We start from the raw sequence: 16,768 nt of genomic DNA on the forward strand, positions 1-16,768 counted from the left end.
ACTTCATAAGATCTTTCCACGTGGGAAAGAAGAAAGAAACTTCCCTGTACATCAATCTCCCTTAATTTCTTTAATTCCTTTCTTACCGTCTGTAAGAAACAATAAAGATTCAACTCAGGTCAAAGCTATTAGTAGGCAAAGGAGCAATTTTAGAGCCTGATGGTATAACTAAACGTCGCTGCTAATTTTTCTCGAAATTTCATTCCTTCCAGGGTCCATAGATTGCACCCTCACGTTCTCCCATCCCACATGGTACTGGGAGAACCTGCTCAAAATCTGTGTCTTCATCTTCGCCTTCATCATGCCGGTCCTCATCATCACTGTGTGTTATGGACTGATGATCTTACGACTCAAGAGCGTCCGCATGCTGTCGGGCTCCAAAGAAAAGGACAGGAACCTGCGCAGGATCACCCGGATGGTGCTGGTGGTCGTGGCTGTATTTATTGTCTGCTGGACCCCCATCCACATCTACGTCATCATCAAAGCACTGATCACGATTCCAGAAACCACTTTTCAGACTGTTTCCTGGCACTTCTGCATTGCCTTGGGTTACACAAACAGCTGCCTGAACCCAGTTCTTTACGCATTCCTGGATGAAAACTTCAAACGATGCTTCAGAGAGTTCTGCATCCCAACTTCCTCCACGATCGAACAGCAAAACTCCACTCGAAACCGTCAAAACACTAGGGAACACCCCTCCACGGCTAATACAGTGGATCGAACTAACCACCAGGTATGTGCTTTCTAGAATTATGTATAACATATATAAATATAGCACCTGGTACCAGTCTAAAATTTAGATCCTTAAGGAGGTCGGTTATTGGGGAATCCAGACCAAGCCTAAGAATAGAGGGAGGAGGGGACCAAATGCTGATCATAGTGTTAAGAAGATGTGCCATAGAAATATGCTTGATGTATGTGAGCAAGTTCATTTAGATGTTTTGTAAGTAACAATCTATTATGCTGTGAAAGCTACTATCCTCGGAGCATTGTCTCCTTTGCAAAATAAATGGCTTTAGTACATTTTAGAAATAATATCACTTTGGAGTCTTGATTCACACAGCAACTTTCTATAATCCAAAATATCTCACCTATATCTCTATTATTTAAAAGCAAACCTATCCTAATTCTTTAAAGAACATTGTCCACTGTGGTCATAGGTACAAGATATTCCCGAGAGAAAAAAAGTGTATATATGTATATGTTATTATACATGTATATGTGTTGTGTATTTATTATGAGTGACCATATATATACATGTGTGTGTGTGTATATATATATATATATATATATATATATATATGTGTGTGTGTGTGTGTGTATATATATGCTGTACTTGTATATGTTTTATATTCATATATATATATATGTGTGTGTGTGTGTGTGTGTGTGTGTGTATCTAATATTTGTTAAGGCTTTGTTTTGTAGATTCTGGAGTCTGAACACTAGAGCAAATGCCAGCATATTACCTAACTACTATATTAAAATTAATTTTAAACACTCTCCATACTATTTGGAAATGATTTAGACTGATTAGAAGTTTGGACATGTATTACTATGCCCAGGAGAGTCCAAAGGAGATTCAAGATTCAATCCCAGTTTTGTAACCACACAAGAAATGAACAGAGGGGGAGATCTCTTATCTCCAATACCTATAAAACTGCCTAATTGGTCACGTTGCAATAATTCAACACCTAACCTAAAACTCGGTGCATATATGACTTAATTATTAATATTGATTTAAATAAATATTCCAAAATCCTTCCCACATCTAAAAATCACTGTGAATGTAATTTTGTAATAACACAGAGCTGAAACTCGAGCCTCCTTTGAGTAAATAAATACTTGGGCTAAACTCTGTGTTGTCAGGGGGCAAGGCTAGGAGAAGTCACACAAAAAGGATTCACTACCAAGTCCTGCAGAGGAGCAGCCAGAGGGAGGTCTTGGCCACCATGGTGGTAGCTGCTCCCACCTGCTGTCTCTCCACCACAGCCCTCTCTCACTGTTCTGTTTATCCTCCACTGTGCTACCCGGCATAGTCTACATTTATTTAGTCTGTCTAACTGACCTCAAATTTATGAAATACAACCTAGATGCATCTGCCTCAGGAGACGTGAATGCTCATACCCAAATGGGAAGTGTGGCTAATGCAATACACGTGACCAGCACCCCTAGAGAACATGGTGGTAATGGTGGTAGATTCATTCCCAACTCAAAGGCAATTATTAACAAATTCATCTCCCTGCTTCCAGCTCAGAAATCAAAGCCAGGCAGAAATGGGTTTCTCTGATGCTTCCTCCCCACTGCTCCCCCCCACATCCGTTGTTTTCCACAAGCCTTTCTTTTTCTAGACAGCTCTCCTTTTTTTAGGGGCTTTCAAACTCTTGCCCATCACTTTGAAAGGGTAAAAATTTAAATTGAATGTTTTTTTTCTTTTTTCTCCAACCCAGGGGTACATTTTAGAGAATGCAATTTGAAGCTATCTACCCTAAACTGGGCTTCAAATCTTTGGCATTGAAATATTTTACTTTCATTAGAGAAAAGAAAGAAAATAGGAAAGCCAGGGTTCTTCCTCCGCTCCCTAGGTGTCATGTCATGCTGGGTCTTTCCTCCCAGGCTTACAGGGGCCTGGCTGATTGGTTGCTTCCTCTAAGACACTGTTGGGCCTTCTTATCCTTCCTGACCCACCTGACCTTCCTCTAAAGGAAGCAGAGCCCCCAAGCTCTCTATTCCAGCACATCCCTGTTTTAAACACAGCTGCCCTCAGCTTCTCTAACGCTGCCTTTGACTCCCTTCCATAGCCAGTGTTTGCAGGTCAGTGTGGATCTTGTACAGCCAAAGAGTAGAAGGGAAGATAATTGGAGAAGTTCTGTCCTAAGTAACTAAAAGGTTTGCTTTAAAAATACATCCAATTAGCACTTATCGTTATCACTGCCTCTGTGGAGCAGTGTCAGCATCAGATAACAGGGAAGCACATTAGCCTGGAGCTGGCAGCCTCCCAAAGGCCCAGCTGGGAGAGCTGGACCAAGAAGAGAAGCTGTAAGAAGCAGAAAAGATGCCCTGACATAATTGAAAATGCACAGAAATCAAAGATCCTAGTCACCCATCTCTACTGATGTGTCTTTCATTGGGGTTAAGGCGGTCAGGTGAGGATGGCTGGAGCGATAGTAAAGCCTGTGATGGTCATTCCTGGCATCTGTTCTACTCAGATCTGAAGGACAAGTCAGGCTACATGACTCTGCCAATGGGAATCATTAGAATTACCTCAGAGTGAGACTCTGACCAGCAGGCCTTGTGTTACTGTAGGCTTCCTGTTTATTCGATCCTTTGTTTAGTCATCCTATTAGGAATGAACGTTTTTTAGTTAGAAGTATTAGAAGTTTGTCCCAGTAATCAATGTTTATGTTCTGTCTATTTGTGTTTTCATATACACACATACATACACACACACACACACACACACACACACACACACATACAAATGTGTGTATATATATATATATATATATATATATATATATATATATATATGCCATATTGCATATGTCACATGTCAAGCACATTAGTCAACTCCCTACCCTGCAGACCAGAGATGCAATGTCCAACTTCCCCAGGATGTCTGTATTCTGACAGACAGACAGACAGACAGACAGACAGATAGACACTGAGGCCATGTCCACACAGCGTAGAGTGAAGTAACAATGTGATGGTTGTCAAGGTAATTAGATAAGCCATACATACCAGAAAGTTCTATGCCCAGCATGCACCCAGAGTCCCATAGTTCAGTAAAGGCATCTCATTAAGGCTTTTTTCCTACAACAGAACTATTCCAAGCCTAAAGGGTAGAAGCAACCATTGTGCAGGCTACAGCTGTAGGATACATCAGTAAAATTTGGGCCAGACTTGCCTGCTTGTGCTTTGGATGAGTTTCAACACTTTTTACCCAAGCCAGCCACCATCAGGGATGTCAGTCATCTGCTCTAAGATGGCCACAGCAGGAATGTCTAAGTCCACAGACACTCATCCTTAGAGAGTGACCTCAAATTTGTCTTCATCCTGGCCACGGGTTCTGAGGGAGAGAAAAGAGAAACCAGGCTCACTTCTTCAAGCCTGGTTACAGAAATAGCACAAAGTGTCCTGGGGAGATGACTCAGTGGCTTGCTGCACAGGCAGGAGGACCAGAGTTTAGCTATCCAGAGCCCAAGTGAATACTGGGAGGTTGGGGGCAACAGCCTGCCTGTGGTTGCAACACAGAAAACATGAGACCAACCATCCATGGAGAAAAGAAACCAGGGATGTTAGTGAGCTCTAGGTTCAATGGAGAGACCCTACCTCAATACAATGGAAACTGATCAAGGTGACTCCCAGAATCAACCTCGGGCAACTGCCTGCACATTCACCCACACACAGAGACACATGACCCTTTAAGGAAATGACATCAAGTTATATCCATGTCTACTATCTATCAAACAACTCATTCATCTAGATCTGAATGGGGGAAAGACCCTAGCTCTTGATGACAGGAGCTACAAGCACATTGTCAAGAGATGGAGAGAGGGGAGAGGAAAGATAACTGAGGTCAGAGTTCATGCTGTAGTAGACAGTTATCCCATTGTTTCCTAATGGTAGGAACACATCCATCTTGCTTTTTCTGATGCCTCTGGGATCCATCTCTCCCTGTCCCTGAGATGTTAGAAAGCACTCTACAGATAACACCAGAATAGCTGAATAAGGGGAGGGGCTGGTGGCACTGTAGCTATAGAGTGTATATGGAAGAACTCTTTCTTGTATAACAACTCAATGACATCATAACACTGACATTTTTGGCCCACCCTCCAGAAATAATGAACAGTAGGCTTTCTCCTCCATAGCCATTGGTATTCTAATCCCAAGTTAGAGTTTGCAAAAATGTGTTCTCAGATGCCCTTGTCTTCTAATTTGATTTTTAACGAGATGCTTTAAAAGACCAAGACCTGTCCTGGAGAAGTCCTGTCCTCACCGAGGACAGAGTGAGGGAAATATCCTCCTCTGGACTTTGTTCATCCCAAACTCAGTTTCCTGGTCCCTCTGAGGCGCCCATGGTCACTTGATGTCCAGTGTGTTGTCTTTACAGATTTTTTTATCTTGATTAGGTGGATCCCAGAGAAAGCATTTATGTTCTGTCTGATAATGTTACAATTGAATTTCCCCACCCATGTACCATTCTGCCATCCTGTTGAACTGCACTCTGCTTCAGAACACTGCTCACTGTGGAGTCTGGGTGACATCAGTCTCCTTCAGACCTGAAATGTCACTGTCCACACTCAGTGTCTTTCCTGCTTGCTTTCTACCCCGATCTTACCATATAAGGCACATTCTACTTGATATCTGGGTGATTTTGAAAAAAATTAACTAACTAACTAACTAACTAACTAACTAACTAACTAACTAACTATATATATATATATATATATATATATGTATATATTATATGATTATATATATAATTGGGGTGACTCTCTTAGGTCAGCTTGATTATTATTTAAATACTGCAACCATAACCATAATAGAATGCTATGTTACTTTCCCAAACCAGCATACAAACTAAAGGGTGGTTTCGTGTGGTCCAGCACATCTCTATCCTGTAACATCTCTGATGGAATAATCATGAGAGGACAAATGTTCATGGAGGGTTAAATGGTTATACAACATCCAATAATCAGTAACGGGCAGACTCTAGACAAGCAGCACCAGTTTTAAGAATAACTGAGAGCTGTTCTCCTCTACCCACCCCCAATGTTACACCTCTTTCAGTGAGTGTGGTACAACCATAGCCAGAGAGCCTCTACCTCTGTGGTGAACTCCAGGAAATAAAAGATCTTTAAGATATCCCTGAAGGAATTAGGGCTTATCGTGTGGGGCCAGGAATCTTCATTTTAAATAAAACACTATTCAAAAATCCCTGATTTCAATAATGGGCAAAGTACTTGCTGCTTAACCATGAGGATCTGAACCTGGATCCCTAGCATCCGCATAAAAATCCAGGACCCTGGCACATATCTGTAACCTCAGCACTGGGGGATAGAGAGGCAGGCATCCCTGGAGCTTGCTGGCCAGCCAGAGGAGCTGACGTCTGGTTCAGTGAGAGTCTATGTCACAAAAGATAAGTTAGGGAGAAGTAGAGGAAGACACCTGAGTCTAACCACTAGCCTACACACACACACACACACACACACACACACACACACACACAAGCACATGCATGCACATCCATTCATAGAACATGCGTATACACACACAATAAATAAATTGTATCTTTTCCTTCAGTTAATACCATAGCTGATAAGCAATTGTCATGTTTTGCTCACCATCCGAAAACACAAGATTTACAAATAATACAGTTGTGTTTAAAAACACCCCTTCACTTGTATCAATGAGCCTTACAGGGTTAAGTCATGTAATCGAAGTTAACATCATATTAATTTTTCTCATTAGTAGGGTAAAGCCATTCCCAAATCCTCTGATTACCATCCTGAAAGCACCTTTTTTAGCATCTAAATCCAAGAACAGGAAAAAAAAATCAGAGCTACTTGTATCTGAATAAGCTAGAAAGCTACAGTCTCCCAGAGAAGGAAAAGCAAACGCCTCATCTTTAAAATCAACTACATCGCTCTCAAAAACTAGATTCATGGGGTCTTTGTAAGACATCTGTGGAGAGCTAATTTGGGGAGGAAATGATTTCAATTCCATAACAAAAGCTCCAGATTAGAATAGCTCCCAAAATTACGGTACTGGACCACATTAATGCATTCTTGGTGAATGAAGCCAAAATGGCTTTTCTTTCAGCTCTTTGGTTCAAAAGAGAAATGATTCAATCATTGTGTGCAGGCACGTGTGTGTGTGTGTGTGTGTGTGTGTGTGTGTGTGTGTGTGTGTGTGTTTTAAATGGGCACCTTTATGTATGTCTGAAATTAAAGTAATGTAGGTTTACTTGAATAATATACCACAAATAACAGCAGTAGCTAGTATGTTCCATCTATTAATTATAATAAGAGTAAAATAATGTCTAATTAGAAATGTTATTTATATACTTGGCTTCAATAATATGTATTGATCTATTTGTAACTAAGGAAGCATATATTATTTGATCATATGCAGTATGAGTAATAATCTATAAAATGTAGGAAACAATTTTTATGGAAGGTTTTATCCAATGTCATAGGTCAAATGCAGCGACTGAGAATTAACTCAAATTACTTTTAATTTTTATGATCCGGGCTGTCAATCCATGTGACTTACTTTTTGGTTCTCTCATTTTAGTTTTATGGTGATTTTGAAGTGTATTTTTTCTTCTGGTAGGGAGAGTTTTAAAGATTAGGTGAAACAATATTGCTAATATCTAATTTCCTTGTGCTCATGTTTCCTATTGCTGTACATATATAACTCTTAAAATATAGCAACTATTACAAATTAGATATTATCTTACTCAGCTAAACTGAAGTGTTAAATTCTTATTTTGTGGCCATCTTTGGTGAAAATATTCTCATTTGCTGAAATTTACTATTTTGAAGTTGGTATTTTTATTTTTAACTCTGTGTGTGTGTGTGTGTGTCTGTGTGTGTGTGTGTGTGTGAGTGCTATGCCCACAGGGACCAGAAGATGGTATCAGACCTTCTAGAACTGAAGTAGCATGTATTCCCCCTACCCCTCCTGCTCAATGTGGGTGGCTTATAAATTGATTTTATGTACTTGTTAGCTCTCCATAGAACACAAGATAAAAGTGACATCACAGTTTGAAATAATAGCTCTCCAATCCTAGAATGAAAGTATGGAAAAAAAATAAGTTGGGTCATTTGTCTATAGGAAAGAAGGGGACAAGGTGGGGACAGAGGGGAATGAGAAGAGGTAGACAATTAAGGTAGGAAGGCTAATCTAGTTAGCACATGTATGTTCCAAATCCACTACTTCTTCTTGTATGTCCTCTAGGCACACCAGACATCTCAAGAATGCTTGAAGTGCAGGAATCTATCCCTTATCACCTTGGTTATATGCCTACATTTCCAACATCAGCAAGTCTTCATAATGATCAAAAAAAAATGTTTCATAACTAAAGGAAAACTCATCTGCTTCTTTTGATTTAACAAAACTTAAATATCTCTGGGTTTGGGGGACATTGGGATACTAAAGTTTCTTCAAAGGAAACAGGTAACTTCTCATTGTGCTGAAATCAGTACGCTCAAGATGGGGGACAGGCAAGCAGAGCTTATGGAAGATGATATTAAGAAAGAAGAACATAGCAATCAAGAAAAATAGGGTTAAGTGTTTTGACAACAACAAAAAAACTCAATTGATAACTTACAGAATTATAAATGTAAAATGGGAACAGACTTCTGTGCATTGATGATAAATCTGCTGCTTAGCCCCCATTACAACATACAGCTAAATACATCTTTAAGTACATCTTTCTTTCTGTGCTTTCTTCACCTTGATTTCAGCTAAAATGTCACTTATTCAAAGGCCCCTAAATATTGCCAGAGCCAGTCTCATTCAGATCTTCTAGACTTAATATTAGTTTGAGTTGCTCTTTCAAGGAAAATGACCTGAAGCCTGAATCATTATTCACAAAGAAAAAGGGCCAATCAAGGTGAAGCGTTGTTAACACTGGGAAGGTCTGAACAAGGCCTACTTTCCTAGCAATAACAAAGCCTCAAGAGGTCTTCAGGATGAAATACAATTCGTAAAATATAAGTTATAAAGCCCTGGACATAAATCACAAGGAGTAAGAGAACTCTCTGATGTATTGGGTAAGATAGAGTCCCAGGATTAATGGGAAAGATTTTAACGAACAAACAACCACAAACTATCAAGCTGTGTAAACTTGTCCCAGAACCTGGGTCGCTGTGAGAGGAGCAAGTGCCTCTGAAAAGCAAGACTGCTTCTGGCAAAATTGCAAAGAAAGAAATTAGCTACTAGATGGCACAATTGGGCAAACTGGAGAGCCAGTGTTTTTATGTAGATTTGAAAACCTCTATCAATCTCTATAACCATACACTGTGTTTAGTTCTGATCTAAATTTAATGATGCTATGACTTAGCTTTATAAAATTTTATCTCATTGTATTCTTAGGAGCCTCAGTCAGCAGAGACATGATATGAATGAGCTGACTGATTAGACAAGGTTTCCTGAACACTGAAATACAAAACAAATAGAGAGGTTACTAGAGAAAATTCGTAGCCTGAAAATTCAATTACAGAAACAAATGGGTGTTAGAGTAGATGTGGTAAGGTCCCAGAGAGGTTTTATTTCATGACTAACAACATGACCCAAGGCACCTAAACCACGGTGATTAGATTACAAAGACAGTTCTAGTGCCTGGGACTAGAGAAATGTTTGTCTCCCACAGGCAGGTCTCACGCTTCAGTAATGGAATGAGCAGATTAAATCAGTGAGCAAGATGGTGGGAAGAGTCAAAATATTTTCATGTCTTCCTGTGGAACTCCGCAGGAAGACCAACAGAGTCAACTAACCTGGACCCTTGGCGGCTCTCAGAGCCTGAACGACCAACCAAAGAGCATTCATAAGCTAGGCCTAGGCCTCTTGCACATGAGTAGCAGATGTGCACCTCCATCTTCATGTGGGTCCCCCAACAAGTAAAGTAGCAGCTGTCTCTAAAGCTGTTGCTTGTCTGGCCTCGGTGGAAGAAGATGTGATTCGCCTAACCCTGAAGGGACTTGATGTGCAGGGGTAGGTGGATACCCGGGGGCGGGGGCACCCTTTCAGAGGAGGAGGGCAGGGGGGAGGGTCTGTGTGAGGAGGAGACAGTGATCAGGATGCAATGTGAATAAATAAATTAATTAATGGGAAATTTTTTCAGGTAGTTACCTGGAAGAGACGTGACTTCAAAAGTCCTGAGAGTTAGCAAATACTTAGAGGAAAGAAGGCAGTGTAGTACCCCCTCCAGCGTCACCCCACTAATAAAGCCAGGAGGAAAGTTACAGGGGAACTGTAACTTTCAATATAATTCAATATATTTTCAAGATATTTCAATATAATCAAAGAAAGAATATTTTTAAATAAACAGTACTGCATTGTTATTAACAGGCAAAAAGTTGCAACTAATTCATAGGTTCAATTTGTGTTTTGGGGAAAAAAAATGTTTGTAAGCTTTGAGACTCTTGTTCCTAGAAGCTTCTTATGTCGAGAGCTATGCCTACATTCAAGAGACACTTAGCTATCACATTAAGCCTTGATAATTAGGGCATCAAAGGGGACAAGTGTCAAATCGAGATGCTGTTTTTGGCTTTGGTTTTCGTGTTTTGTTTTTTCTGGTTCCATCAGGTACTTGTAGAACACTATTATGGTGAGCAATGCTTGCTCAATAGACAATGTCAGGGGGTGTAACTTATTTTAGATGTAGAAGCACTACACTGTCCTCACTCCATAGTTGGAAGAGCACCTCGTACTATCAGGCTTGACAAGTCCCCTGCAGGCCGTCAGGCCCGAAGCTGTGAATTGATCCGCGGTTCAAACCTTTATGAAAATCAGTAGCAATGTCTCAGAATTCAAGACATTCCAAATTCTAAAACTGATTGTTTATCTCTCAATCCCGTGCATTCAAGTGTGTCCCGAATACATCCACAGACACACAACATGCTAAAACTACATCTCTCTGAAAGCAGAGCAGGTTGCGCTTTGTTTGTGTTTTCATTTTTCTGTTTTGCTTTGTTTTGAAGCCTACCACTTTCTGGCTATAATTATGAGGAAGACAGTCTGTGCAGCCTTAGGATATGTTTTTATCTAATTAAATTGCATGTTGCTAAGAGTCAGGCTTGTAAATGACACATTCTTTTGTTTTGAATACAATATCTTTGCAGAAAATAGATTTATTTTGAAAAGCATATACGCAGAACCGGGAGAAACACGCCAAAGATATTTTGTTACCATATGGCAAATGTAAGCATAGAGACCAGAGTATCTGGATACTGGTACCAACCCCGCTGACAACCACTTGTGGTAGAACATTCCATGCCAATGGTTGTTGAATGGCGTCTCTTCGTGACCAGAAGATCATTGACCTACAAGTTTGACCTAGAATTAGGACTTAGTTGACTGCACCATTCATTCTCTGCGGCAAGATTCTCTCAATGAACGAAAAGACATAATCCCTTCAGCTTTCTACCACAGCAGAAAATCACCTGACATTAAGAGCAGGGGTGAGCGTCTGGTATATCATGTGTGGATCCTTTGAAGTATTAGGTTTTCCTCCACTCCTTCTTGACCAAATTTAGGGGGAAAAAATGGAACGATGTTACTACATTTTTATAGTAAGGGCTGGAAAAAATGCTTAGTTGGTAACGTGTTTACCTGGCAAGCATGGAGACCTGATTTTAGATCCCAGAACCCATGCAAAATGACCGGAAACGGAGGTGCCCACTCTGGAAAGGTGGAAATGAATGTGTCTCTGGAAATCGCCAGCCAGCCATTCTCACCTAATTGGTTGACTTGAGTTTCACTGAGAGACTCTGCCTCAAAAAGCAGTAGACAGCACCCAAGGAATGACACCCAAGGTTATCCTCTGAGATCTACATGCTTATGTACATATATACATACATACATACACACACACACACACACACACACACACACACGGGGGGGGGGGACGTACATACAGACAGACATGCTTAAACATGTTTCTTGCCAGGGCTGCATTAAACACAAAGGGGACTGAGTGAGTGCATATCAAAGGGTATCTCGTGACTTCAGATGAAAATTGCATTGGGCATAAACTCCTCTCATGGAATAGAATGTTCTTCACATAATCTGTCTGATCACTGTGCTTTAGAAATACTATATGCAGCTCCTTAATCCCATATCAGATCTAGGCTATACTGTAAAATCAGGAATAAGGAGAAATCCCACCACGTCTGGAAGAAAGGGTGAGTTTCAGTTACTTAGGAACACCGAGATCTTTGCCTCTGAGTCATCAACTCCACATAGTTTTTGTGTGACTGTTTTTATGATTTCTCTAATGAATGGGGTTTTAAAGACTATTACAAGCAAGGACTGATCAGTTTCCAAAGTACCTGAATCAGTTATTGCCTTCAGTTGCAACTTTAGATGGAAGGAAAAGTGGAAGGGCAGAGGGGGCATCAAGAATTAAAATATTAAATTAGCATCTTCATCCAGTACAAATGAGTACATCACTTCTCAAAGGTGACATAGGTGAAAAACATAATCTCTTAAATTTTCTCCAGCTCTAACATAACAATCTTTCCATGAAGAAGAACTAAAATTCCTTAAATAAGCTTCACCTTGTAGCTTAAAAGCTTTCCAAACATTTTTTTAAGCAGAGAAAAACATAGCCTAGAGGGGATTTGTTAGTTGACTTTCTGGAAAGGTTACACAGTTTAAAAGATGGTTAATATAAAGTGAAAAAAAATGAACATTAGAGAATTCTATTTATGCATATATTATGTATATATGTACTGTATCTATTGTCAATCTCCAACTCCATGGACATGTGTGACTCCAGTGTCCTTCTGCTCAGAAAGAAGCTTTGGTATATAGTTCTGGTGGTAATGTCTCATCAAGAGCTCATCACAGATCTGAGGAAGACAAGAAGCCAAGAAACCAGAAGAACCATCAACACAGTAGTGAAGTTCCCTTAGTCTCTGTCCCACAGCAAAACACAGTGAGGCAAGACCACAGGCAAACACGGTGAGCTGCACCACTGCCTGAGAACCCAGAGCAAAGGGCCCCATATAATTTATAGCAAACAATAAACAGCTTGATCTTCCTTCTCTAAGAACAAGCACCCCAAAGTAGTCCCCTTGTAATCCTCCTGTGACTGGACCATGACAGTTCAAACTGACTAGCAGTAGAAACTATTCAGAATCAATAGGACCTGCAACCTCACTCAGTAAACAAAGATAGGCAGAGATGCTTACGGTACATCTCCCCCAACTTCACCTGTCAATCTGACATCTTCGCCAGGCATGTTTACATGGTTGTGCCATCCCATCAACAACTGAGATTAGGTATTTGCAAAGGCTCAGACCAGATCTGCCCCCATTTTTTTTTTCAATAAATGATTGATTAGAATTACTGTCAACAGAAGGCCATTGACAAGATGAGATTGATGTACAGTATCAAGCTTAACTGTGCACTACATCACATGAGAATGATAAAACTAAGCCCCAGAGAAGACCAAACGTCTACAGAAAACCACCTGGATTCTTTGCTCATCATTTGCATAAATTAAGCCAACATGCTGTACTAATCCAAGAATGGAAGCATTTGGAAGCCATATCTGCCTTCTACCATGTTCATCCAGACTCTGGGTTAAAGCCAATCAGAGATCCACCTACCATCAGAGAGTACCGACTTACCTGACTGATTTCTGTGGTTCTTCCCATCTCATTGGCTATAGCTCATAGAGTGAAAGATAGTTTTCTGAGCTGTCTCTAGGTCTGAACTCTGATGGCAGGGACAGTCTTCACAGTCAGTACAGTATAGAAGTCGGAAACCATATCAACACTAAGATCCTCGGTATCCCTGGGGTCTCAATAAAGGAAATATCTACAAAGTGTGCCATTGCCACTGGTGGTGGGTAATTTAAAATGAACTTAGGTATGGGGACATGGTTCAATGCATAAAGTGCTTGCTAGACAGGCATGAGTACCTGAGTTTGGATCCAAGTACCCATATTAAAACCAGGCCCAACAGGGTACATTTGAAATCCTAGCACTAGAGGTGAGGAACGGACACAGGAAGAAGTCTCAAGTTCACTGCCACCCAGCTTAACCAAGCCAGTGAACTTAGGACTCGATAAGAGACCATGTCTCAAAATTAGGGTAGCAAGCCATAGAAGAAATTAACACATTGATCTGATTTCTACATGCATGAACATACACACAAAAATTAATGGGCCCCAGAGCAGCAATCCTGCCCTTGGACATAAACCATATGGGCATTTTTGTCTTTTATATAAACATACAACAAAATGGGCCTATCACCCCTGTTGGGATTCACTGATAAACTTGATTTAGATTGCTATTGCATTGGTTTGGCTAAGCCATATGGCCGCAGTCACCCAGTGGCTAATGTCTAGACACTAGACATTACATAACCTAAGAGTAGTCATGAGCTTAAGTAACAGGGATGCCTTTCTGTGAGTTCATGTGCACAGGGATTCATTGTCTAGAGAGGCCTCTCATAACATCAGGTACAGCGGGATAATGTAGGGCCAAGCCTGCCAACAGCAGGCTTCTTCTGTTCACACAGCAGGCAGACAGAGGTAGTAAATGCAGCAACAGTGCCATTAACAGATTGCTGCTTATTTCTGGTGAGCCATGAGTTTGCTTAGCCAGACGGAAGCTGTAAGATAACAGGGATGTTATTATTTCTTCCCTATACCTCCAGGGTCCAAACAGTTCCTTCCACAAATAAAGTGGTTAGTGTCAGGGGACAGAGCATATGTATGGGCTTAGAATCCCAAGGGGTATTTCTGGTTAGAGGCTGACTCCCTTCCCAGAGACCTGTAATTCAAAGGGGGCTTCTGGCTGATCTATTGGGATAGCCTCCAATGCTACCTGGTCTTTTTTTTTTTTTTTCTAGCCAAATTTGATGAAATTCCCATTTAATTCAACAGACTGAATGCAAAGATAACACCTGAATACTGCCTTTCAAAGCCAGGTTTCCATTTTTCTGATAGTGCAAGCCAAGGGTAGACACTGTACTCATTGTTGTCTCTAGGGTTGGGCCATACCTTTTTTCCTACTGGTTTTGACATGAATGGTTGGTCATGGTGTCTTATCAGAGCTAACGAGCTTCCCAAGACAATTTATTGAAACCCATGAACATAAAATCATCAATGTAATGACGCCAGACCAGCTTCAGAAGAACAGCATTGGCTTGTGTTTTGATTCTCCCATATGGTGGCAAATACCAGCAGAATTCAAATAGTATTCAGAGGCTAAAGAGATGGCTGAATGGCTAAGACCATGTACTGCACTGGCAAAGGACTTACATTTAGTTCTGAGAGCCCACAAGGAGTGACTCAGAATTGTCTGTAACCCAGCTCCAGGGGCATTCATTGCCTCTTACCTCTGTAAACACCTGCACTAATGTGCACATTACAAACACACACACATACACACAGAGACACACATACAGAGACATATGTACACACAAGTGATGATGATAATAATAGTTAATGATGATAATGACAAATAATGCCTCAGCTGCACAATAACACTATGTGGTGCTTGTCAGGGAAAATCATTTTGACAACCAATAGGATTAAGAAAAATAGAAGGTGGAGTTGTAGAACTTTGAATAAGAAAAGCCCCCCTCCCTAGGTGCATATATTTGAATGCTTGGTACCTGATGGGTGGAATTTTTTGGGATAGATTATAAGGTAGTATTACCTTGATGGAAGAGGTGTCTCCCTGGAGTACGCTTTGGGATTATAATCTCTCTCTCTCTCTCTCTCTCTCTCTCTCTCTCTCTCTCTCTCTCTCTCTCTCTCTCTCTCTCTCTCTCTCTCTCTCTCTCTCTCTCTCTCCCGCTCCCTCCCTCCTTCCCTCCCTCCCCTCCCCCTCTCTCTCTCTCTCTTTCTCTGCTTCCTGCTTGCAGATCAGATCTAAACTCTCACCTACTGCTCCACTGCCATGCCCATGTGCCTGTTATCATGCTCCCTACTATGCTGGTCATAGACTCATCCTCTGAAACTATAAACAAGCCCACGATAAACACTTTCTTTCACAAGTTCCCTTGGTTGTGATGTCTCTTCAGGGCAACAGTACAGCAACTAAGACAGAAGTCCCACATGGCCTAGCAAGTGCTGTCATAGTTAGTTGATCCATTTACATTCACAGTGCCCAGGACTGCAGGCTGTAGTCTGGAGCAGCCAATGCTATCACATCAACTGAATTCTGTTGGCAATCATCCGCCGTAAGCCTCCAATCCCATTAGCTTTCTGTTGCTGGCCACATGGAGTGATTATATTGAGATGTTGCATTTTTCATTAGTCTTGTTGTGTTTGGATCCGTTCAGCAAGACTGTGGTTTCCTCTTCTCTTCCTAGAACTCTAAATTGTTTCCTTTTAACACAGAAGAGAGCCCAAAGATGCTCTATGACCTCCTTGCCAGTCTCCTACAGTCATCTCTTTGCAAACCTCCTGCCTTGAATATCTTACACGTTCACAAAACAGGCATGTCAATTATTAGTAGAAAAGGGGATGGTGGTACTTAGCAAGGGATCCAATTAGCCTCACTTACTCCAGATCCTAGTGTACTATTGAAAGTCCATCTGACTAAATGCACAGCCCTAGCCCCACCAGAGAATCGCTTAGTGACCAAGCATATTGCAAAAGGATAAAATGTTGTATTCATCCCCAACCCCTCTCACCTATCTCCACTGTACTCATGGAATGAGTCCTCTGATCTTCCAAGTTCAGGCAAGAAGGGCTATAAAAGAGCAATTACTCTAAGACATCTGTCTTAGTCAGGGTTTCTATTCCTGCACAAACATCATGACCAGGAAGCAGTTGGGGAGGACAGGGTTTATTCAGCTTACATTTCCACATTGCTGTTCATCACTGAAAAAGTCAGGACTGGAACTCAAGCAGGTAAGAAGGCAGGAGCTGATGCAGAGGCCATGGAGGGATGTTCCTTACTGGCTTGCTTCCACTGGCTTGCTCAGCCTGCTCTCTTATAGAACCCAAGACTACCAGCCCAGAGATGGTCCCACCCACAAGGGGCCTCTCCCCCATTGATCACCAATTGAG

The 16,768-nt window shown here is 41.1% G+C and overlaps 1 protein-coding gene across 5 annotated transcripts in view; it reads left to right on the top strand.

Moving 5' to 3' along the window:
* Oprm1 (opioid receptor mu 1) overlaps positions 1-16,768 on the top strand; it is an 81,930-nt gene that overhangs the window by 61,671 nt on the left and 3,491 nt on the right. The window contains exons 3-4 of one of the 5 annotated variants that reach the window (XM_021220892.1): positions 213-733; positions 10,165-10,975. In XM_021220892.1, the coding sequence (XP_021076551.1) occupies positions 213-733; positions 10,165-10,236 (593 nt within the window). In that variant the 3' untranslated portion in view covers positions 10,237-10,975. Of the gene's footprint in view, positions 1-212; positions 734-2,463; positions 2,941-10,164; positions 10,976-16,768 lie in introns of those variants that run through there. The other 4 variants (XM_021220895.1, XM_021220890.2, XM_021220893.2 and 1 more) reach the window with 4 other exon arrangements.

This window comes from Mus pahari, chromosome 21 (assembly GCF_900095145.1).
Source record: "Mus pahari chromosome 21, PAHARI_EIJ_v1.1, whole genome shotgun sequence".
Classification (NCBI taxonomy): domain Eukaryota; kingdom Metazoa; phylum Chordata; class Mammalia; order Rodentia; family Muridae; genus Mus; species Mus pahari.